The sequence below is a fragment of the Cervus canadensis genome, chromosome 18, assembly GCF_019320065.1.
Source record: "Cervus canadensis isolate Bull #8, Minnesota chromosome 18, ASM1932006v1, whole genome shotgun sequence".
Taxonomy (NCBI): domain Eukaryota; kingdom Metazoa; phylum Chordata; class Mammalia; order Artiodactyla; family Cervidae; genus Cervus; species Cervus canadensis.
Window position 1 is genome coordinate 22,473,098 of NC_057403.1, and position 24,224 is coordinate 22,497,321.

General features: G+C 54.2%; 2 protein-coding genes across 6 annotated transcripts in view; both read right to left on the reverse strand.

Annotated features, from left to right (window-relative positions):
* Window positions 1-897: 897 nt before the first annotated feature.
* On the reverse strand, window positions 898-13,730 carry CCDC97 (coiled-coil domain containing 97). Its single transcript, XM_043435344.1, has 5 exons — window positions 11,306-13,730; window positions 7,803-8,258; window positions 5,396-5,674; window positions 4,833-4,962; window positions 898-3,045 (listed from the first exon to the last, which is right to left on the reverse strand). Exons 1-5 carry the CDS (start codon window positions 11,349-11,351, stop codon window positions 2,925-2,927), a joined length of 1,032 nt encoding a protein of 343 aa, XP_043291279.1. The 5' UTR covers window positions 11,352-13,730; the 3' UTR covers window positions 898-2,924.
* Window positions 13,731-14,051: 321 nt separating this feature from the next.
* Window positions 14,052-24,224, reverse strand: part of HNRNPUL1 (heterogeneous nuclear ribonucleoprotein U like 1) — a 34,069-nt gene continuing 23,896 nt past the window's right edge. For 3 of the 5 annotated variants that reach the window (XM_043435385.1, XM_043435387.1, XM_043435388.1), the window contains exons 11-15: window positions 19,581-19,749; window positions 18,885-18,967; window positions 17,350-17,639; window positions 15,817-16,011; window positions 14,052-15,280 (exon numbers count right to left, since the gene is read on the reverse strand). In XM_043435385.1, coding sequence (XP_043291320.1) covers window positions 14,926-15,280; window positions 15,817-16,011; window positions 17,350-17,639; window positions 18,885-18,967; window positions 19,581-19,749 — 1,092 coding nt within the window. In that variant the 3' untranslated portion in view covers window positions 14,052-14,925. Of the gene's footprint in view, window positions 15,281-15,816; window positions 16,012-17,349; window positions 17,640-18,682; window positions 18,968-19,580; window positions 19,750-24,224 lie in introns of all 5 variants that reach the window. The other 2 variants (XM_043435389.1, XM_043435386.1) reach the window with 1 other exon arrangement.

Sequence of the window (24,224 nt, forward strand, 5' to 3'; positions counted from 1 at the left end):
GGCTGTGTTTACTCGGCCCCAGCCCGGGGGCGGTAGCAGCCCGGCAGGTCCTTGGGGGCGGGGGTGACCAGGCCACAGCACAGTCACTTCCTTCTGGCCAGACAGGCCACAGCCTCGCTGCCCCTTCCCGCCCCCTTTCTGAGTGGGGGCGAGGTGGTGACCCCTCATCCTGGGCTCCCAGGGGCCACCAGTGAAGTCCTGACCCGCACATTCCCGCTGGGCTTCCCAGGATCTGGGAGAGAGACCAACAGAGGGGGGACGAGGGGGGTGGGCCAGGAGACAGCAGAGAGGGGTAGGAAAAAATGAGGGTGAAGCCAAGAGGAGCAGCTGGGGTGGGGGGGGGGCGGGGAGCTGCTACAGAAAGGTATGGGGAAGCAGAGACTGAGAGGGAGGGAAAGACAAGGAGAAAGATGTAGGGGGCAAAGCGGCGGTTAGGGAAGGGCCTGAGAGAGGGGAGATGAAAAGTGACAGGGGAGATGCCGCCCCGGAGAGAAGACGGAACCAGGGGAGGGGCAGAGGAAGGAGGGGACAGTGAGGACAGGGGCTGGGACAGGTTTAGCTCTGGCGGGATGCACAGAGGTGTCAGATGGGGGGGGGGCGGTTTGGCTGCCAGCAGAGCCCGACCAGGACAGACCGGAGACACGGGGGTGGGGGCCGGATGCCCTCAAAGGGGCTCTCCCCTCCCTGACTCAGCCTCTCCGCCCACCCCAACCCCAGGAGCGGGAGTGGAGGGGTAGGCGCCTCTCTGGGCACCTCCGTGTCTCAGCGGCTCTGAGGGGGTGTGTCTCCGGGCTCCACCTCTGTCTCTCGGTACAGACGCTCCTGCTCCGCCATCTGACTAACCCTAATTCTGACTCAAAATGCTGTCTCTCATCACTTAAAAAATTATGTAACAAATTTATCTATGGCACAGAATATCACAGATTTAATCATCCAATGGAAAATGTACAGATCATCCAGGGCTGATACTTGTGGTATGAAAGACCCCTCACAACTTGAGGGCATGAACACAAGCACCTGAGACAAACACCCCACCCTCTTCTCCTTTCCAAACCATGGGCCTGGCTGATGGGATAGCCTTGGGCCTCCTCCTGAGATGCACTGTCAGTGCTGAGAGTATGTACCGCACGGGATCTCTGTGATGGTTCAGTGATTCAGGTACCGACTAAACACTAGAAGATTCCATGCGTCTGTGGAGAGGAAGGACAGTGCCCAGCATACCAGGAGGGCCCCAAAGGCATCCTCTGTTGGCGGCCTCAGCAGCTAACTCTCCTTCAGGCGGTACCCCCGAGAAATAGGTGCGTCTGTCCACTCCACGTGGCCCTGAGAGTGGACAAGCAGGCCAGGAGGGGGTCTCAAAGACTTGGCCTTGAGTATGTGACATCTCCTTTCCGGACCGCCCATGGCCCACACGGGATGGAATGGAGCCCTTGGTTCCTGGGGCAGTCTGGAGGGTTCAGTGCAGCATCAGGCACCTGGCCAGGGCCTGGCACAGGATTGAATTGCTCAGTAACTGGAGGCTTCCTTATTCAATCATCTCTCTGAACCACACTGACCACCCCCAGCCCCAGCCGCCCAGCTTTCACTTAGTGTGTCTGGCTCTACCTCCAGGTGACCCAGAGGGCAAAGCCAAGCCCTGGGGGTCAAGTGCTGTGGCCCCAGGAGTCCTTGGGGGTCTCCTTTCACCCTGGGCTACATGCTGGAGGTGGCAGTTTTGAGAGGGCTTTCAGGCCAGGCCATGGCCTGGCTCACAGGAGTGAGGGGTCCCCACACCCCTCTTCTCCAACCCATGGCCTGTGTCCTCCCCCCGCTAGCAGCCAGCCCCTTCTGTGTATGTCTGCTGGGGGAGCATGAGCTGAGTGCAGGGCCATGGGAAGGCGGGACGCCTGGGTTCCCACAGCCCAGCTGCTGAGTCACCAGGCGGCCATCTGGCTCCCATTAGCCCAGGGCGGCAGGGGGCTCCATGGGGCCGGCTCTGTGGCTGGCTGGGGGCAGGGAGGCTGGGGCCGGCTGTGTGTATATGTGGGATGACTCAGGACCCATGATAACAGCCTGTGCGTATTCAGGGAGTGTAAACAGGAGAGGGAGAGGGAGGTGGAGGAAGTGAAGGAAGGAAGGGAAAATTGTGGCTGGGAGAGGGACGCTGGGAGGGGAGAGTCCCCCCATCCAACCTGGCAGGCCCGTGGTCCCACGTTGCTCCTGCCCACCTTTCCCAAACCTGAGTCCTGAGGGAGCGGTGAGAGCAGGTGGCCACTCCCATGGTCTCCCTGCTGTCCACAGCGAGGCTGGGCTACCCAGCAGCCAGGATGGGGGATGCTCACGGTCTGGGGAGGGGGTGGGGATCCTGAAACCCAGAGATAAAGGCGGAGAGGGACAGAACCAGCACAGAGGCTGAGAGAGATGGGAATGTGTGGCCATGGGTCCCAAGAGCTGAGTCCACAGGAGACAGAAGGTAACAGGCAAGGAGGGGCACCTGCGAGCCGGAGACCCCAGTGCAGAGTGCAGGAGAGTCAGGGCAGGGTTTGGGGGCGGGGCAGAGTGGTGCAGCACTGCTCTGGGGTCTACCTGGCCAGCTCCAGCCAGAGGGCCCCCTGGCCTAGGTCCAGGGGAGGATGTTCATCCCGGGCCCTGTTATGGGGACAGGGGCCAAGGCACAGAGGGAAGGGAAGAAAGAGAAAGGCAGAAAGGAGAAGCAGGGAGGTGGGGAGAGACAGAGACAGCAGGAGCTAGAAAGGCAGAGAGAGAGAGGTAAGGGGGGTACAGGGGGAGGGGGGATGCCCAGGCACAGTTGGGGAGAGGGCGTGGAGACCACCACCAGCCTTGGTGGTACCGGCAACCGCCCTGCTTTTGCTTAGAGAAAGTCCCTGAGCTGGCCTGTCATCAGCGGCCTCGTGCGGGCGGGATGTGGCGGGCGGCCGCAGCCATCAGTCCCCGTCCAGCTCTGGGCTGGGCGCGTCCTCGGGCTCCTCCTCGTCGAAGTACCTCTCCTCCTCGTCCCGGGCCACGATGTCCAGGTTGTCGAAGTCGGGGTTGTCATCCACGGTGCTGCAGGGGGTGGGGCTGTCAGCGATGGGCTCTGCCTGCACCCCGGCCTCCCCACTTGTCACCCAGTGGAGGAGCTGGGGCCCAGGGTCCCCCCGAAATGAAAGGCCATATGCTGGCAGCTGTAAGTCGGAGCTAACATACAGTTGGGTTAAGCTGGGTCTCTGAGGGCTTCACACAAAAAAGTAACATTTGCCAAAGCAAGATCTTAGAAGACAACTTCTGGTTTCTCTTAAAAAGCTGGAAGATGTGGTGACACATGGGCCCACGTTCCCTGGAGGCAGCGCCTTCCAACCAGAAGATTCTGCCCCCCTCACCCCAGGGAACATTCGTGATAACTGGGGACATATTGGTTGTTACAACTTGGGGGGGGGGGCTGCTGCTGGTGTTCAGGAGGTACAGGCCAGGCAGGCTGTTCAATGCCCGCCGCATGCAGGACAGTCCACACAAAGGATTGTCTGGCCCAAAAGGTGCACAGTGCCGACAGGGAGAAACCTTGTCCTCAGGTGGCCAGGGGTCCTGTTGTGAGGAGGACCCTCCCAGGCCTGCTCACGCTCTTCGGTGCAGGAAGCCTTGTCCAGTCCAGCCCCCTCCCCTCTGATGAGACCCCTGTCTCCTCCTCACCCCTCACCCACCCTGCGGCTCTCTGTGCCCCGCAAGGCTCCTGCTCCTGCCCCCTGCCCGGATGCTCTTCCCCCAGATGTTCGCATTGCCTACCCCTCCCCTGCTGCAGGTCTCTGCTCAGAGAGCCTTTCCTGGCCACCTCATCACCCAGCCCCCTGCTTTTTCTTCCTGGCTCCCTTACCACTAGATCCTTTTTTGCCTTTCTCACTAGAGTGGGATGCCTTTGGACAGAGAACCCTTCCACTGGTTTTGTTCCCTGCTTGATCCCCAGAGTCTGGACACGGCAGCGCTGAGAACCTGGTAGTGAATGCAGGCCAGCAGCTCCCCCCACCACCCCCAACAGATGGGACAGGCTTCGGTCCACACCACTCCCCACGCTGGGTATGACTTCCTCGTGGGCATCTGGCTTTATGATAGCAGTGGTGCCCTTACTGGGTGCCCAGGGCCCAGGCACTCTACTCACTGCTTTGTGTGGGACCCTGAGAGTGATAAATGTCGAAGTGGATCAGTCAGAATTGCCTCTGGAGCTGGGAATCCTAGACTGGACCAGAGATGCTCTAGTACCAGGGGCTGGCGTGGCCGAGGCAATGAGGACCCCATGCTACTGATGAGACCCAAGGGGCTGCTTGTTCACGTGTTGTGGAGGGTGGGCCTTCTGCTGCCACCCCTGATGTTTCGGACCACAAGGTGAGGCTGCTGCGGGTGACAAAACCATCTATCTTTTTACTCTTGATACTTCACTCGCCTGTGTCCTTTTCCTTGATGGCAAAATCTCTTTTCACCCAGGAGGCCTGGGGATCTTATCCCTGGGGTTGTACTGGAGAAATGAACAACCAGCACGGCGGGCGTTACCCTGCCAGGCGTTACCCTGCCAGTGACTACTTCCTGCAGCATGAGGAGGTCTGCGGTCCTGGGGACACTTCATATCAGGCCGCCACATCATCTACCTGGATGGGAATGTTTCGGTGGTCTGTCAACATGGAGTCAAATGTCAGCCCCATTCAAAGCCCTCCTTCGGGGGAAGGGACAGAGACTCAGAGATGGACAAAGCTACTCCAGGGTTACCCACTGACCTCTGACCTGAAACCCCTAGGCTGGGTGAACCCATAGCCCCTGCCCTGTGGGGTGCCGGGGAGAGGGGGTACAGGGGGAGGGCAGGGGAGCACCTGTAGTCAAAGTCCCCGTCCTTGCCATCCAGGAAGCGCTGGTGCATGCGGCTGGTGAACTCTTCCCGCAGGATCAGCCTCTCCTCCGAGTCAGGGACCCAGGCCTCTGAGTCTTTGCCAGGTCTCTGGTCTGTAGGGGAGACGCCCAGGGTGGGAGTATATGAGGGGTGCACAGAGAGCTGTGTCCCTCATGCTGGGCGGCCCTGGGACCAGGGCAATGACCAAGACGGCCCCGTCCCTACCTTCCCAGGGCATACATCAAACCTGTGGCAACACAGTGTTCTGGAGGCCACAGAACAGGGTGGAGACCTGACACCCGAAGGAGGGCGGTCAAGGGAGGGCCCTCCAGGCGGAGGGAACAGCATGAGCGAAGGCCTGGAGGTGAGGGATGTCCTTCGAGGAGGGGGACAGGGATGCTGGAGAGGATGGAAGGGCCGGGGCGCTCAGGGCAGGCAGGGGAGGACATGCTGTCTGCTCCTGCAGGTGGTGCCGCCAAGGAGCTGAGGCACACGGGCCGGGGCTGGGTGTGTGGACACTGGGGCCCCCTGGCTGCCGGCCCTCACCTTCCTCATCCTCATCCTCCTCCTCGTCGTCCTCCTCCAGGCAGGCCTCCTCCTCCTCCTGCTGCTGGAGCAGCCGCTGCTGCAGCTCCCGCTCCTGGTAGGACTGGAGCAGCAGGTCGGAGAGCGGGCAGGTGGGCGTGCCGGGGGGGCCAGGCGTGGGCGGCCGGTGGGCTGGGGTGCGGGCGCTGAGCTCCTCCTGGGTCAGGTACTGCCCGATGTACTGCTCGTACAGCAGTGGGGCCCGGAAGCGCATCTGCTCGTCGCTGAAGTATTCGCCCCCTGAATGGAGGGCACAGGGTGGGCTCGGGGTCAGGGGGCGGCGGGTGAGGCGAGGGGCTGGGTGGGGGTGAGCATCTGGGCAGACCTGTGTCCACCCAGGCGTGGAACCACACTGACTGGAAGCTGTAGACACACAAGTGTGTGATTGTCCAATTCAGGAATGCAGTGAAACATGCACAGATGTCTGAGGTCGTGACCACGAGGACTCACGAACGTGTGTGAGCACGTGAACGTGACCAGGCCTGTGTCTACGTGTGGACTCACGTGTCCCAAGTTTGTCAGGTGCAGTCAGGTTGCTGGACATTCTGGCCCCTGAGGCCCTGGTGGCCTAAGGCCCGTGTCCAGCTGTGCTGGCAAGGATTTGTACCCCGTGTGCGTGTGCACATGCGTGCGTGCATGCGTGCACTCATCAGCACACCGCTTGGGCCCCTGCGTCTCAGAGCTGGTGAGCACGGCATTGTGGGCAGGTACACTGCACACGGGAGCCAGTGTGTAGACGGTGCATGCCTGTCTGCTGAGCCTCCTTCTGGCTGTTGCCTGGACACACCTGCACTGCTGGGCACCTAAGAGTACATCTGCACGGAGCAGGCGTGCGTGTGCACCGGATCAGGTCTCACAGGGCACCTGCCCCGGCGTGGGCATCCCTGTTGGTCCCTGTTGGTCTGGCACCTCCCCTGGCTGTCTGGCCCTGCAGAGGTGGCTCCGTCCCTTAGATAATGGTTCAGCCTGCCCAGCCCTGCCCTCGAGAGCCCTGTCTTGGGCTCCGTCTTGTCCTCCCTCTTACCCCATGGCTCTGTTTCCGGTGTTTCCCACCACGTTCAGTTTCTCTCTCTCCTTATCTCTCACCGGCACACTCTCTCTCTGGGTCTCAAGTTTCTCCCTCCCCTCCTCTGTCCCTCTGTCTCCCCCCATCTCTGTCTCTCCCGCTTCCTCAGTTTCTACCATCTCACCCTACTTCCTTCATTCACTCACTGTCCCTCAGCTCTTCATCCCTGCTCCTCATCTGTCACTGTGTCCCTCTCCAGTTCCCTTTCTCTATAGCCTGTGCCTTCTCTCTGACTAGAATCTTAACCCACCCTCTCCTTCATTTACTCTCATCTTTTAACATCTTTTAGTTCTGGTGTCTTAGGTCACAAAGCTGCTTGTAATTACATCATGGTCAAAAAGGGACCAATGTTACACAAAAATTTTTAAAATTTAAAAATTAAAGAAAAGAGAAAAAGGTACTGATATTTTCTTTCCTGGTTTTTTTTTTCTGTTTTGTTTTTTTAAAGATTTTTTGAGGTGGACCATTTTTAAAGTCTTAATTGAATCTTGTTACAACACTGCTTCTGTTTTGTATTTAGGGTTATTGGTCCTGAGGCATGCAGGGTCTTAGCTGCCTGAACAGGAGATGAACGTGTACCCCTTGGACTGGAAGGCGAAGTCTTAACCACTGGACACCAAGGAAGTCCCACTGATGTTTTTCTCCATGCTTTTCACATGTGTGTGTGTTTCAAGAGGCCTTTCCTGAACATATTCCCCTAGGTTTCTGGCAATGCCTCTCTATACAGTATGAGTAGGGACCTAGTTTTCCTGAGGGATGACCAGTTATCACAGTGCTGGACACTGTGTCCTTGACCCGCTGGTCTGAAATGGCACTAATGTCATCTGCAAAGTTCCAGCCCTTCTCACTGCCTGTCCCATTCTCTTCCCCTGAGTCCCTGTTTGTCTCTCCCTATTATGCCCAGTCACCTCACATTTCTGTCTCTGTCTCTCCAGGACCTCTGTTTCTGCTCTTGCCCCCTTGTTTCTACTTCCTCTGCCCCAGTCTCCCCTCCCACTCAGTCCGTGTGCCCCCAGTCTCCCCTCCCACTCAGTCCGTGTGCCCCCAGTCTCCCCTCCCACTCAGTCCGTGTGCCCCCAGTCTCCCCTCCCACTCAGGCCGTGTGCCCCAGTCTCCCCTCCCACTCAGTCCGTGTGCCCCAGTCTCCCCTCCCACTCAGTCCGTGTGCCCCCAGTCTCCCCTCCCACTCAGGTCGTGTGCCCCAGTCTCCCCTCCCACTCAGGCCGTGTGCCTGAAGTGTCCCCTCCCACTCAGGCCGTGTGCCCCAGTCTCCCCTCCCACTCAGTCCGTGTGCCCGCACACCTTGGATGAGCTCACGCAGAGCAGCGTAGCGGCGGTTACGCAGGCGGGTGCGCAGCGTGCGGGGCCGGGTGGTGCCTTGCCGGGCCACCTCGGCACAGTAGAAGTCTGCGCGGTGGTCACCGCGCAAGTGTCCAAAGCAGCCCAGATGCTCCTCCCGGAGGCCTGTGCGGAAGCGCTCCAGGAACACCAGCGGCTTCTCGTGATACAGCTGGCCCAGGATGGCCACCTTCTCCCGCTCCGTTAGGTCGGGCTCGCCCTGCTGCTGGCTGCACACGGGCAGGCGGCTGGCAGCCACTGCGCGAAGCATGGCACTCACCGCCGGGTCCTCCACCTCAGGGGCGTCGGCGTCTAGGGCCCTGGGCGTTCCCTCTGCTGCTTCCGCCTTGTCCTGAGGTCTGGATAGGACCGGCGTCCAGCTCAGCTCCCCCCAGTGCCCAGGACTGGGCTCAGTGCGGCCTGTGGGGAGAGGGGAGATCAGTCACTCCAGGATGGGAGAGGGGATAGGCGAGTGGGTGAAAGGGACTGATTTTCTCACTCACTCACTCATTTCCCATTTAGTGAGCACCTGCTATATTCTGGGCACTGTTCTAGGCCCTAGAGAGACCACCTTAAGCAAGAGATTGACAGTTTAGTGGGGAAGGCAGACAAATGGAAACATAATTAGTGAAAACAATAGTGTGTTAGGTGGTTCCAAGAGCTGTGCAGGAAAATTAAGAGGGAAGGAGGAGGGTATGGGGGTCAGGCTGCAGTTTTAAGTGGACAGTCAGTGAAGGTCTTGCCAAAAAAGTGACATTCCAGTAGAGACCTGAGTTCGTCAGGGACTAAGCCATGAGATTTCTGTGGGAAGTGGCAGAGGAAAGAGCCAGTGAAAAGGCCCCGGGAGAGAAGTGTGCCTGGTGTGTTTCCTTAGTCCTTGACCACTTCATTCACTGATTCACTCAATTTTGCCTTTTCCCTTGTTCATGAAATCATCAATACATTCACTGACTTGTTCACTCATTCATTCATCCTTCTCTCCTACTTATATACATCCATCCAACCACTCTTCAGCAACTCTAAATCTATGCTGGGCCCTGAGCTGGGCAATGCTGAGGATCCACCGAGGGATCCAAATCAGCCCCCAGGGAGCACCTGGTTTGATGGGGGAAGACAGACAAGGTAGACACTGGTAACAGAAAAGCCGAGGGCTGGGCAAACCTTGGTGAGAGCTGTTTCTCAAAAGTGGTGGGAATTGGAGCAAGGCTACAGCAAGCAGGAAATAAGTGAAGAGGGGAAGTATAGACAACTCCTTTAGGTAGCTTGACTGTGATGGGGAAGAGAAAGAGGGTGGTGGTTCTAGGTGCAATGGGCTTCAGGGAACGTTTTAATCACTGAGGCAAGAGAAGACTGGGCTGGACCATGTAAGGGGCTGTGGAAGAGAGGATAGGTTAAAAAGATGCTTGAGAGGCTGACTAGGACAAATCATGGGATCGAAGGGCTGGGAGGTAAGGAAGGCATTCGGTTAAGGTCCAGGCCTCTGGCCAGTAAACTGGTCAAACTGTCCCTGACGCAGAGGCATGGATGAGGAGCAAGTTTGGGGAAAGATGTTGAGACCAATTTGGGACATGGATGGTATGACAGGCCCAGGAGACACCCGAGGGGAGGCATTTATGAGACTGCTGGTACCTGGGACTGGAGACTTCTCAGGAGAGAAGTGTTACACTGGGGACAGAGTTACAGAAGTCGTCAGAGCCAAGGAAAGCAGTGGAGCTGAAGGAAATAAGTCACGGGGAGGGTACAGGAGAGTGTGTGAGGGATGAAAAAAGAGGAGGGACTAAGAAAGAGCCATGACTGGATGGGAAGGAGGCTGTGAGAGGCTAAAAATGGCCCCCCAATATAGCCACATCTTAATTCCTGGAACCCGTGAATGTTAAGCTTACATGGCCAAAAAACCCCCACAAAACTCAGAAGGTCTTTGCAGATGTGATTAAGGTATGGACCTTGAAATAGGGGGATTCTCTTGGATTATCCCTTAGAGCCTCCTTGGCCCTGCTGACACCTTGATGTCAACTCAATGATACTGATTTCAGACTCCTGGCCTCCAGAACTGTGAGAGAAGAAATTTCTGTTGTTTTAAGCCACCCAGTTTGTGGTCGTTTGCTACAGCAGCCATGGGAAACTCATGCTGGCTGAGCAGGAGGAGCCCGAGAGATAGGAAGGAAATCAGAAAGAGTGGTGTCATAGAAACCAAAGAAAAACTTTCAGTAAAGACAGAGGGGTCAATGGCATCAAATTCTGCAAGTAGTTTAATTAGGAAAAAAAACCCTGAACCGGGCCATGTGGTTTAACTACAGAGTGGGGCTTCCTTGATGGTACAATGGTTGAGAGTCCACCTTGCAATGCAAGGGACACCGGTTCGATCCCTGATCCGGGAAGATCCCACATGCCTTGGAGCAAATAAACCCGTAGGTCACGACTGCTGAGCCTGTGCTCTGCAACAAGAGAAGCCACCACAGTGAGAAGCCCATACACTGCAACAAAGAGTAGCCCCCAGCTCTCCACAATGAGAGAAAGCCCGTGTGCAGAAACCAAGAGCCACCCCAGCCATAAATAAATAAATACATAAATATTTCTTAAAACGACAAAAAAACAAACTACACAGGGAGGTCACTGGGGACCCTAATCTGTGCAGTTTCTGAAGGTAAAAGCCAGACAGCAGTGGGTGGGAAGAGGAGACAAATGTAAACGACTCTTTGGAGAAGATTAAATGGTATCTGGAAGGCAGCATGGAATCAAGGGATAGCTTTTTAGGTTAAAACTTTTTTATTGTTATGGAATATTTCAAACATGCACAGAAGTAGTACAATGACCTCCCCCCACCCCCCACCCCAAGATACTCATTATCCAGTTTCAACAATGGCCAGTTCTTGGCCTGTGATGTTTCAACCAACCTCCTAACCGCACCTCACCCCACATACCCTGAAGCACCAGGATAGAATTTGGATGATAAAAACAAAAGCATTTTAGGTACTGATGGGAGGCATCAGGAGAAATAAAGAGACTGAAAACGCAAAAGAGAGCACAGAAATGGATTAACGACCCTGAATAAGCAGATGGGACTATGGACTTTCGGGAAAGGGAATTAGAATGAAATGCGGGGAGGAGTTTGCGTGTGAGGGGAGGAGTCAGGGGAAGGCGGTAACATGAGAAAGCAAGGTTGGCTAAGATACTGGGAGAGTTAGGCCGGGACTGGGACAGGTTTGCTAGCCTGAGTTAGCCTGGTAAAGAAACGGGTTAGCCCGGGACATGAAAAGAGCTGGAAGAGGTTAATTTCGGGGGAGGCGATGGGATAAAAGAGGTCAGCCCGCAAAAACAAGGGTTAATCTGGACAAAGAGGAAGAGAACAGGTAAGGCCGAGGACAGGTGCCCTCTTTATAGAGTCCTCCTTCACCTTCAAGGGGAAACATTTCCCAGTGACACTGCAGCCCCACCCTCCTGCCACCTCCGCGCGGCCAGGACCTCACCATCACCAGGTTCCCTCGCCGCAGTCGCGGTCGTTACGGCCTCCATCTCGATTCTCTACTTGTTACCCGCCGTGGCGAGGTCCTAACACCAATTCCGGACGCAGGTCCTTAGAGGCCACTTCCGGCTGAGTACTTTCCTGGGACCGGGTGCTCCATGGCACCAGGAACCAAAGTTCCGGGACGAAGGCAGCCCTTCCTATGCGCACGCGTGCTGCTGTCCGGCCCCGCCCACCCCAGCAGGGCAGGAAAAGGGCGCCAGGGTCAGATAGGCTCTTCCGTGCCACCCCCGCCAACCTGAACCGCTACGAAATTGTGGGGTATCAGGAGGGAAGCACTGTTCAACCCGTGCGCTACTGATCCCAGAGTCGAGCATGCTTCATTTGGGAATGGATGAATCACCACCCTTCATGACCTCTGAGTGCTTGGGCTCTGGTTGACCTCAGTCTATCCTCTTCACCACCTCAAAGAATATTTGCTAAGTCTTGTAGCATGCCTGTCATCACACCCAGTCCCTGGTTAGCATGATTGGTGGTGAGATCAGAGACTGAACGTCCCACTTTGTGTTTCCAGGACCTGAAGAATCTGCAGGTGTGGAAAGGCGACCTTGGTCTTGATTTGCCCTAGGTGATGGGTAAGGACTGGTAAAGACTGGCATTCAAGTGCCCAGTGACCGAATGGGCAGGGCTGATGGACCCACAGGTTCAGCTAAGGGAGCTGTCCATCCCAGCCTGGAGGGCCCAGGGAAAGTTTCTTTCTGGGAGTAAAGGATACCCTGAGACCTGAAAGATGAGCAGGAATTAGGGTAAGAGGGAGGTAGAGAAAGATCTCATGTAGGAAGTGGGCAAGGCAAAGCCCTGGAAGGGAAGGTGGGTATCCATAGTTCTGTTTGCTGCAAGGACTTCAGTATGGTCAAGGAATAGGAAAATTCTAACTTGGCCCTGAGCAAACTGCAAGGATCGGAGAATCTCATGAATCTATGCAAAGTTCCAAGTACACATGGGTTTCCAAGGCAGAAGTTCATGGTATTTAGAGCCTAAAAGGGATTTGTGACTCTCCTTGAACAGCCTAGGGATCTGAAGTTTGAAAGAGGAGTGGCAAAAGATAAAGCCAGTGAGGTCACCAGGCCCAGGCATGTGGGCCACGTAAGCCGAATTAAGTAGCTTGAGCTCCTTTATCCTGTGGAGAGCTAGAAGAAGGTGAGGGCATCAGGGTAAGGGACTGGAGGACAGCAAGATCTGTGAGGAGGCTGATGCAGTAACCCTGATATTATGGCTGAAAGCAGAGGAGTAACTTCCTATTTGCACTCCCAGGATAAGGGATCTGGAGCAAAGTGGCTCATTTGCTGCTTGGAATAGATGGGGACTGGCCACACTTAGATGTTGCCAAGAGAGGCCAGCAGAGGGCACTCTTGCCCAACACATGGACCTGCAGCTGGGGGGACTTCCCAGCCTAGAGGGCCTGAGGCCCTCTCAGCAGGGAGGCCACTTCAGGGTCACTTGTAGCCCAGATAGGCATCAACCTTGGCTCCATCTCATGTCAGATGCCTCACATTTGACCTCAAAAGTAGTCAACCTTCCTCCTCCCTTTTTTATAGCCCGTGTCCCCTTCAGAAGGCTCTGAGTTCTGTGAAGGAAGAGGTGGGGCTGAACTGGCCCCTCCTGCATCCCAGTCTTGTCCCTCAAAAGGGGCCAGGAGCACAGCATGCCAGAGGGAATGAAGAAATGACAAGTTGCCAGGGAAGGACAGGCTGTGGGGATGCAATCTTTTATCCCAGATCATTCCCACTTAAAAATTTCTTCCTTCAGGAAGCCCTTACCACACCCCTCACCCACCCCAAGCTCTGAGCTGACCTTGATGCCGTCACCATTCCACGAAAGGTCTGTCACCTCTGGACTGGGAGCCCCTTGAGGGCAGGGTCCAAGAACACCTTGGTCATGCTGTGTTCTTAACACTGTCCAGAGTGAGTGGATAAGGAAAAGCGCAAGAACTGACACTTACTAGCTGAATACATTAGTTCCTGGAACCCCACTAGCCTGATCCAGGAGCAGTCAGGAACCATATTAAGTCCAGCACCCAGGCCAGACCTAATTTAGATGGGCAGTTACACCCGGGGGTGACCCCAACAATCCAGCCCTAGTTCCCAAACACCGGCCCTACCTTGCTCTCTGCTGAGGGACCTGTTACATCCTTTCTATTCACAAATTCTGGGAGGGACTAGGGGCTATGGGTGGACTGAACGGGGCAGAAACCAGAGAACCACTTTAAAAGTGAACTAGTGGATTTCAAACTGAGGGCCCCAGGTTTAACGGGGCACACCCAGCACCGAAAATGGGGAAAGGCACACAAATCCCACCAGTCCATCCTAAAGGAGATCAGTCCTGGGTGTTCATTGAAGGGACTGATGTTGAAGCTGAAACTCCAATACTTTGGCCACCTGATGCAAAGAGCTGACTCATTTGAAAAGACCCTGATGCTGGGAAAGACTGAGGGCAGGAGGAGAAGGGGACGACAGAGGATGAGATGGTTGGATGGCATCACTGAATCGATGGACATGGGTTTGGGTGGACTCCAGGAGTTGGTGATGGACAGGGAGGCCTAGCGTGCTGCGGTTCATGGGGTCGCAAAGAGTCGGATACGACTGAGCGACTGAACTGAACACAAATCCCACAGTAAGTATTTAATGAATGAGTAAATGATGTCCCCTTGTAAAGGCCCCCACCCCAAGTAAAGGCCAACTGCAGTAACATTTCAGGGTTGAAACCCTGCTTCCTTCCTGCTAGGAGGTGCCATGTCATTTATTGAAAACAAAACAAAAACAAAACAAAACAGGGCAAACACATTTCTTAATAAGTGCAGTTTGTTAAAAGTTCTGTTAAAACATATGGGTCAAGGGGAAGTAAAAATAATCAGAGGATCACTGTAGGAAAAACCTTTAGGTCTGGCACTGGGAGACCTCTGGAGAGGAGCAGTGGGAGAAACTTCATGTTCTGAAGGGTAGGAGCCCCCCAACTCCCTTCTTCCCTCTCACCCGCTTAATCCCACCAGAAACTACCAAGACGCCCGGAATAAAAGGTTTCAAGTTCAATAGTCACACTCTCTCCAAATACAAAAAGCAGGTACAATTCAACTCAACACAGAAGCTTGTGTGCAAAGTTACGGGAAACTGAGACATTGTATAAAAAGTTAGGTTAAAGATGATTCTGTGGTTTTGTTTTGTGTGTGTTTTGAGGGTGTGGCTCTTCCTCTGTCACCTGAACTCAGCAAAGAAATGGTTATTCTGATGAAATATCAACAGCCGACCCACAGTAAAAACGGACAAGTTCTAAAAATTAAAAAAAAAAAAAAAAAGCATAATTACCAAAAAAAAAAAAAAGGTCACTGCTTCCTCCCTCTGCATTTTGTTTTTTAAAACTTGTGTTTTTTTAAGTTTTTGATTTTTTTTTTTTTAAATCCTGAAAAGTAGACAGTAAAACAGCTCCTGGAAGAATTTACAACCAACTGCATGAGAGTCTGGGAAGCTGAGGGGCTAGAGCAGGGCTGGGAGGAGAGGACAGGAAGGGGCCCTCCCCTCAGCCCTGTAGCCTTACTGTACGACCAAGGCAAGGGACGGGGGTCTTTAGTCAAAAAGTAGGAAGGGAGGAAGAGGAGGGTAGGGGGACGAACAGAAAGTAAAAGGTCATTGTTGCCTGTTTGAATCCAGAGGAAATGCCCGGCCCTGTGTGGGGGAAGAGCCCCTCAGAGGGGAGGCAGCCCTGGGAGGACCCATCCCCAGCACCACGGGACCCGGTGGGGGTGGATGAGGAGGGTCGAGGTGGGCGCTGGTGGAGGAAGCCGGCAGGGGCCTCCAGAACACACTGGCTACTGTGTGCTTGTGCCCCCCTGTGTGTTCCCGGAGTAGCTCCCGTAGTCATAGCTCCCGTAGTACGGCGGCCACTGGCCCTGGTTCTGGTAGTACTGGTTCCACTGCTGGGCGTACTGGGGAGAGAAACCAAGAACACCACGTGTGCATCCAGACCTGCATCCGGCCCCCCGCCTCCCCCCCCCAGGGTACAGTGACGACAGTCACACAGGTCTCCTGACAGAGAAACCAAGGTAGCTTGGGAGGACAAGTGAATGACCTGATGGAGCACGGGTGGGCAGTTAGAGACTGAAGCCCAGGTCTCCTGGCTTGCCAACCTACTGCCCTTTCAGGTATAGCTATACCGTGTGTTATACCACGATCAAAACACTCAAAGACAGGTACGGTGGCCTAGCATCAACCTATCAGAATGGACACTGGCCATGGTGCTGAAGCAGGGTTTGCGGCCCCCTTTGCTTGCTGCACTGGGTGAGGAACTAGAATGGCAGTTCCTACACATAGCAGCCAGTGTGGCAATGGTCACCAAATGGAATGGCTATACTAGATGGACACCAAAAGACTGCCCATCGTTTTAGGGATAAGCAGGGACATGAGTCTGGGAATACACACCCGTGTGGGGCCCCATTCTACCTTCCCTGCTTCTGGCACTTACCTGTTGATACTGGTTATAGCCGGGCTGAGGGTAGGTCTGTGCCGCGGGGGGCGGTGGTGGGGTGTAAGGGGCTGGATTGTAGCCACCGTAGCTCCCATAGTTGTAGGCAGGTGGTGGAGGAGGTGGAGGTGGTGGGGCTGTGTAGCCCTGGCTGTACCCTCCCTGGTTGTAGGGAGGTGGCTGGCTGTAACTCGGCTGGAAAGCAGGAGGGGAAAAAAAAACAGGTCTCTGTGAAATAGCTAGCTCAGCTGGGATGGAGGAAGGGCCTGTGTAAGCAGTGAGCCCACAAAGGAATGTCCCCCTGGGGAGGTTGTTTGAGGGCCAAGAAGGGGGTGGGTCAGCTCTGTGACCTGGCAGGACAGGGGAGGGTGCAGAGCTCTATCCTGGACTCTAATCCCAGGCCTGAGACCCTTGGGAGCAAGGCACACAGTATCTCTTGAAAACCTAGGTGTTTCCCTACCCCCTGCCCCTGTAAAATGAGAATTACAACAGGACTACCCCTTTGGACTGTGTTGCATATTCAGTATGCTTATGTGCACACTCCATTGAACACAATAAACAGTGGTATTTGTTACAGGAAGACCAGCTAAGGAAAACAGTAGTGGCAATTTCCTAAGTGCTCCCCATGTCCAGGCTGTATCCTTAACTCATCTGACCCCTGATCAACTCTCTGAGGTAGGTTCCATTGGCTTTGTTTTATAGAGAAGGAAAGTGAGGCCAGGGAGGTGAAATCAACAGGGCCGAAGTCACACGGGCAAAAAGTCGTGACTTGCCTCCAGGTCCACCTATTTCCACAGCCTTACCTGCAAAGCTATATCGTTATCTTTCCCTCACAGCAAACCTTGGAAGTGAGTTCTACTAACAACTCCAGGCCTTTATGAGGAAAACAAGGTTCTGAGAGGTAAAGCTGTTTGTCCAAGGTCACAAAACCAGAAGGTTGTGAGGCTGGAGTTTGAATTTGTATCTGCCCAACTCCTGTTCTAGCAAATATTCTGGTTAGACGGGCTAGACCATACACCTGTTATCTCCTGGCAGTTGCCTCCAGGCCTGGCGAGTGGAATGCGCACAGTAAATGGGGACTGCTGGTTACAGGGCCCATGCACATCAGAGCCAAGAACCGACTCTCTGAGAACTTGAACTGAGCCTGGAGCTGCTTAGCAGTGAAGCTCTCAGGGCAGACGTCAAGTTCTCACCAACCTCAGGGTCTGTCTCCACATCCTGAAGACAAAGCCTGGGCAAGGGGTAACTCCAATGCAGTGCTCTCTTGGGAATTCATTGAGGCCAGTGACAATATAGCCAAGAGAAATGCATTTGCTCATGGGACAACATAGTTGGCCCCGAGGAGGGTGACAGAACAGGTAGGTTCCCGATTTACTCTGAGTCTGGAAGGATCTGGGAATATCTAGAGTCTGTCCCAGCTGAAAGCACTGGCAACAAAGGGAGAAAGGGCAGGGCTGTAGGAAAGTGAGGACCTGTGGCCCCACCTCCTCTCACCTCTCACACACACACACGCATGCACGCTCATCCTCTCACCTGTGGAGGGCTGTAGCTGCTGACAGGAGGGGTGCTGGTACTGGCGCTTGAGCCGGGGATGTTGCTGTTCTTGCTGTAGCCGCTGGCCCCTGGGGGGTTCCTGGCAGGGCTGTAGGTGGGTGGCGGTGGAGGCTGCTGTGGTGGCGGCTGTGGTGGTGGCGGCTGCTGTGGGGGGGGCTGTTGCTGGGGAGCCCGGTTGTAGCTGCCTCGGTTGTTGGAGTTGTTGTTGTCCCGGTTGTTGTTACCCCAGCGGTTCTGGTTGTAGCCACCACCTCCACTGCGGTTGAAACCTGCATTGGAGAAGCAGGTAAGAGGCCCCACTGTTCCCTGATTGGTTGAGACCCTCAGGAGTCAGGCCGTCTTGGGGACTGCTGTGGCTCCAGTGACCACGCACAGAGCAGGTCCAGTAAACAAGTCAAGCACCCGCTCTGGCCTTCCCCAGAGCCCTGGGAGCACCCAGTCATCAAGGCCTGCTGACAGGTTTGTCCTGCCCATTGGACTGTGGGCCTGGAACCGGAGCTGTCTTGGTTTCCACTGTGTCTCCAACATCTAAGTGCTTAGCCAAATGAGCCAGCCTCTCCTGAGCCTTTGGCCCAGAACCCTTTCCCCAATCCATTCCTGCTGGCTTCAGGACCTTAGCTTAGGCATTAGCACTTCTGGGGGCCTTTCCTGAGCCCTGCTCCCTTGCAGGCTGAATCACTGGAGCTCACTGTACCCCTGGGGTTTCCCATGCAGCCCAGCATCCTTCTGGACTGTCACTAAAGGGTGACAGTGTGTGGGTCATGGCTCTGTCCCCTAAACCATCCAACACAAGACTGAAACAGAGTAGGGCATGCTTATTAAAATCACGACCATACACTTCAGACGCAGCATAACTTAGTGACTAAGAACTTGGGCTTTGGATCCATCACTTGATACCAACAACAGATTCACCTGGGTCAATCGAGCAAATTAATCTCTCCAAGCCTGTTTCTCCATTTGTTTTAGAAGCAAAAACAGTCCTAATATTTGCCTTGTGCCAGGTCCTGGGACACAGGACTGGCCCCTCTTCTGAAGGAGCTCATGGTCAGATGAGGGGTGGGAAAGACTCACAAAAGTAATAGTAATGTGACACACAAATGGGCAAGGCCTTCAGGGGTAATATTGGTGGGGGGGACGGCAGGGAAGAGATGACAGTGGGAGTTTCCCTGAGGCCCCACACTTTGATTTATCTCAGTTCCCTACCAGGGCTCAGCCCACAGCTGGTGCCAAGGAAATGTCATCTGCCGACTGAGCAAACAGTCAACCCTGAGGCGGAACCACAAGTAGGAGAGTTCATTGTGAGATGTCTCACCTCCTCGGTAGTTGCCTCCTCCACTGCTGCCGCCTCCTCGATTTTGGAAGCCTCCTCGGTTGCCCCCTGGGGGCCCTCGGTTGTCATAGCGCTGGAAACCGCCGCCACCCCCGCGGCCCCGGAAGCCGCCCCCGCCCCGGCTGTCAAAGCGCTTCTCAGGCGGCGGGCCGGCCCTGCGGCCCTCCTCGTTGTACTGCCTCACCAGCTTGTCTGCCTCCTCTCGCTGCAGCTCGATGAACAGCACCTCGTCCAGGAAGTCCCCGACATCGGGCAACGTGAAGTTGGCTAGGAGGAAAGGAGGGTGCCAGCGGGACAGGAAAGGCAGTCAGTACCTTCCGAGGGTCAGTCTCCTTCACCCCCAGGACACTGGTCTGCCAGAAGGGAGGAGTAGGGGACCACAGTGTGAGCAACAGAGGAGAGAGAGTCCCAAGCTCTGCCTCCCTGACAACAATCAGCAGCTAACAATGACCCTCTTCTCCTTTTTCTGAAGAGGTGACTAAGCTCCACCAAACCAGTATTTGATACCCCAGGGAACAAGCCAGTCAAGGGGAATCACCATCCTTGTTTTTTATGGAGAAGCCTCACTGAGGCTTGCTCAGCCGCCCACCCAGTGGGTGCCAGAGGCAGAAGACCATGCGGGTCTCTAGCATCTGTTTCTACACACCCTCTCCCGCATCCTGCCCGAGCCCCATTTAATCTGAAAAGCCTGCCCCCACAGGGATATGGGCAGCTCTTCCAGTTACAGCTGTACTACACAGGCAAGGGACAAAGCAAAAGCAAAGAAGTAACAAAATCAAAAAAAGAATACTCAAGGAGTTGGGTGGAAAAAACGGGATAAGGCACTTTTCCCCTTAAGGGCCTTGCCACGATGTCCCTCTGGGAACCGCTCATCTCCTACCTTTCATTTCTAAGACTGCGTGATCTGGGACATCCTTCCCTTCTTCATCAGTTCGCTTTATTGTTCGGTCTTTCAGGTCCTCGTCAGTGGGACAAATTACAATAGCTTTGCGCTGGAAGCCTTCAAATGGTCTCATTTTTCGTCTCTGGGCTGACCCATAAACATTTGTCTAGGGGTAGGTATCAGAAGAGGCAAGAGGTGGCACATTACAAGTTGGTTTTTCCTCTGTGGGGTATTATGTGGGCCAGGGAGTGAGAAAAGGATACCAGTTCTCCTAAGCAGAGAAACTCAGGAAACTGCTCCTTCTTCACTTCTAAGATTCTTCCCTCAGAAAACGAAGTGACTTGACAAAGTGGCTGCTGACAGTCATAGGACAGGAGATTCCTAATGTCTGGGCTCTGCTTTTTAATCCCATTTGTTCTTGGTATTGTACATTACAGCTCTCTTGGCTCCTATTCTAAAAGTAGCATATGCTTACCATAAAAAAAATTCAGAGTACAAGGTGTAAAGTGTAGAGTAAGAAGCCTTTCATCCACCTACTGCTGCTATTCCTACTTCCCAGAGATGACCTGTATTGAATTTCTTATGTATTTTTAGAAATATCTGTGTGATTCTTAAAGCCAATGGACTCAAACAACACACACTCTCCGGAAGCCTTTTTTTCACTCAACATTTATCATTTTTCTGTGCTGGTGCTCTCCCGTTTTTTGGCCATGCTGTGCAGCTTGCATGATCTGAAGTTTGCCAACCAGGGATTGAACCCCGGCCCTAGGAAGCAAAAGCACCAAGTCCTAACCACTGAACTGCCAGGGAACTCCCTGGTTTCTCCTTTATTCTTTGTAGAACAGATGCTGTAATTAGCCAGCCCCTTTAACAGTTGTGTAGATCATTTTCATCAACACTGTGGTTCTTTTGTCCCCTTAGTCCTGCTCTGAAACACCAGCTGCACCCACAAGCTTCTAAACTAGGGTGCTTGACAAGCCAATAGCTTGTACTGTTTGCAAGTGCAGTTTTGCTAATAACTTTCTCTTTGCTTCTTCTAGGTGATGATTAGGTGCGTCCTGGGCTGGTGCTGGCAGAGAGCGGTGCTCTAGGACACACCTGATTGAGAGCACAACAGGTTCCATTCACTGTGTACCTCCCACATGCTGGGCCCTTTGGGACTGGGGCCCAGATCTATCAAACCCCAGTGGTCCAAGGACTCAGCCTATGGACCTGAATCACTTGGAGACACTGAGAAAGACAGCAGCTGGAACCCCCCTATAGGGGTCCTCCTCAACCCCAGTCTCTGAAGTGGGGCCCAGACACACATACGGGTGTCCTTTTCACACAACAGAGCTGGAGTGATAAGGAATACTGCATTTAAACAACTTTCAGTGGCCCTGAAAGGTAATCAGGGGAGAAGCCACAGAGGGGAACAAACCTGTAAAGAGGCCTGCATCCACAAACAGACAAACAAATGTTATGTTTTGAAGATGCAGCCTAGTGGGGTGGAAAAAGCCCAGCATCAAGTATCCAGTGTGGCTACTCGCTCACCACGGCCAGTCTGTGTTGTTGCTTCATCCATGAAATGCGGGAGAAAAGCCTCTCTCCTAGACTTGGCGAAGACTGAGCAGAAAAAGGACCACAAAGCATCTAACCATGTGTGAGGGATCCCTGGAGTAGGGGCTCTGTTGTGGCCTCCAGGATGGAAGCTGCCCAGACAGAGGTCAGTGGTGCAGAGCAGAAGCTTGGCACACCCTGGATCTAATGTGACCTTGTCAAGTCACACCACAGGGCCCTGAGGGTGTGACTTCCTCTCAGAGCCTCAGTCTGCCTATCTACTAAGTTTCAAATCCTGCAAGGGGAAAATAAGAGGAAAATCATATGGTCACTACTAAGACTGAAGGAGCTCAGGCAAGTAAAGCCCTTGCTTAGTCCAGGGTCTGGCTCACAGCTGACACTCAACAAACAAAGGTCATGGTTGGTGTGAGGTGGCTATCACTGAGCGGGCTGCACTGGCTCTTCTCGCTGTATGGTTGAGTTCAAGCAACCCAGATCAGGCGAAGGTCAAGCTACGGTGATTTCCCATCAGAAGGGTAGGAACGGCGAGTCAGGGTGGAAATCTAGGCTCTGGAGAAGAGGCTCGAGGTTGAAATCGCAGCTGTGCCCTCTATTTGTGAGGATGTAGACAAGCCACCTAATTAGTCTGAGTCTCAAATTTCTGCATCTGAAAGACAGAGATCTTATCACCCTCCCTCTGGCTCTGGTGGGAATTTGCAGATGTGGAAATGTCTGGCAGGGAAAGAAGTCTGAAATTGGGGCCAGCAGGACTGATGCTGTCCTGGGGAGGCTTCCCAATAGGGAGCATCAAGGAAAGTTAAGTTTGAGGAGAAGATGAAACACGAGAGAGCCTATTCCAAAAACACGAGGAACAGAAGCTGGGATGTGGGTCAGCCAGAGGCCAGAGACCGCAGTGCACACCTGTTGGGAGATCTGGTTGTGGGTATAACTGTTCTCTAAACCAACCTGACCCCATGGTTCTGACACACACAGCATTTAGAGGGTCTTCCTTGTTCTCTAGGGAAAATGTCTCAACCTTCATTAGGGGTGGGGTGAAGGCATACACGTGTATGCCATACATCTGTGCCTTGAGCCACACAAATGGTGAAAAAGCACAATGGTTACAAAGGCAAAGTCAAGTCCTTCTCGCTGCTCTTCATAGGCTCCATTCCTAAACGCGAATCAGGTGGCGCCTGGTCATTGGAAAGAATTTGACTTCCAGCTAAATAATGAAGCTTCCGCCTGGCACATAACCCAGATGGGTGGGTGTCAGGGGTGAGTGTGGCCCCAGACATTCTGTGGACAACTGATTCCACTGTTTGCTTGCCCATAAGAAATGATCAGCAATCCTATTCTGATTCCTCTGAACCTCAAGGACGTGGATAAACGCCTCTTGGAGGTTTTCTATGAAGCAGACCCGCCCTGTCCATGTCCGGATGAAGAGACAGAGAAGAGAAGCACTGCTGTCCAGAGGGGCCAGTCCCCACAGCTTCTTGATGGGAGGGAGGGGGAAGAGCAGACGGGACTCAACAGCTGGCCTCTGTCCTGGGAAGAGGCTAGACACTGAGGGATGGCTCCTCAGACACTTCAGAGCTGAGGTGCTGAGAATCCTCGTGGTGACAGTTTTGAAGACTGCACCTCCCTCCCCTCACTCCTTGGCTTGGGGAAAGGAAGAAGAGCATCTAAGCCACACCAGCAAAAATGCAAATACTTGGCTTTCCTAGAGGGAAGGGAGTTAGCTGTTGGTGGCTGTTGCCACAGCAAACACAGTGAGGTCAGAGCCCCTGGGCTGGCCCGGCACTGCTGTGGTCACTGGGGGCTGCTGGTGGCTGTTGCTAGGAGACCAACACAACAGCTAGGTCAGCTTTTCCAGCTGTGTGGGCTCCTGCTGCCTCGTTCCTGCTTCTCTCAGTCCCACCCTGCTTGAAGATGCTGACTTGAAGGAGGTCTGGGGCTGTCTGTGTTCCCTGGCCTCCTGGCTACTCCCATTACTCTGTGATGTGGGCCAAAGGACAGGGGTTGGGTTTCTCAGAGCAGCTGCCTGGGTAGTTTTGGTGTGTGACAGTCTGGGGCAGGCAGGAGGGAACAAAACAGGCTGCTCACAGCCTGAAATCTCTAAGAGACACTGTCTCCTGTCAACTGTCCCCCTTCTACAACTCAACAAGATCAGGCTGGCAGCAGGAGAAACATGTGTGAATCCCACAGAAGCAAGCTTAAAGCTGTTGACCGAAGAGTTCACTCTGGGCTCAGCATGAGGTAAACCCAGTAGAATGAACCACATGTGCAGACACAGAACTGGCTAGAGTGTCAACAATGGAATGGGCTGAGGTTCTGGGGTTGGGGAGGATAGAAGAAACACCCTCTTCTCCTTGTGGACACATGCCTGTCCACAAGAGGCAGTTTACTTTGCGTCCTCACAGTAGCCCTGGGTCTCTGTTTCAGGCAAAGGCATGGCACCTGCCCACAGGGATGCTAAGCAGGAGCACAACCACCTTGAGTTGAGACAAGGTTAATGACGCTGTCATATCGTAGCCTCCGATCATTTGCCTGGCCTGGCTCTGGGTTGCTGGATTCCTAAGAGGAGAGCTAGCCTCAGACCTCAACTCTGGGAGTGGCCTAGGCTCTTCTCAGAAGCCTCTAGGAGGGCAGGTCTGCTGTCTCACTGAGGCCAGCTCTTGCTCTGCATCTGGTAGGCCAGGGATAGGCCAGGCAGTCTCCCATTCCAGAGGATTCCCACTGGCAACAGAGGACCCAAAAGAGCCACTTGAAGCAGTGTGGCCTACTGCTACTTTTTCTCCTCAGCTGTTCCACAGCTCTGACACCCACAGGATCTGAAAAGGACACTCAGGTCACCATGTAATGAAAGCAAAAGACACACCCCCACCTCAAAACCTGGCCTTTCCTGGCTTCTGCAGGCACATACCCCTTTCAAGAAGGGGCATTTCTGGGGTCAAACTAGGTAACAGGAAACCCAGAAAACCCAGACGTGGGGAGGTCAGACCACTCAGGAAAAACCAGAAAAAGACAGTGCTGGGCTGAGATCCAGGGACTGCAGGGACTCTGCCTGCAGTCCCAATGCTGGCTCTGGGAACCCAATCTAAG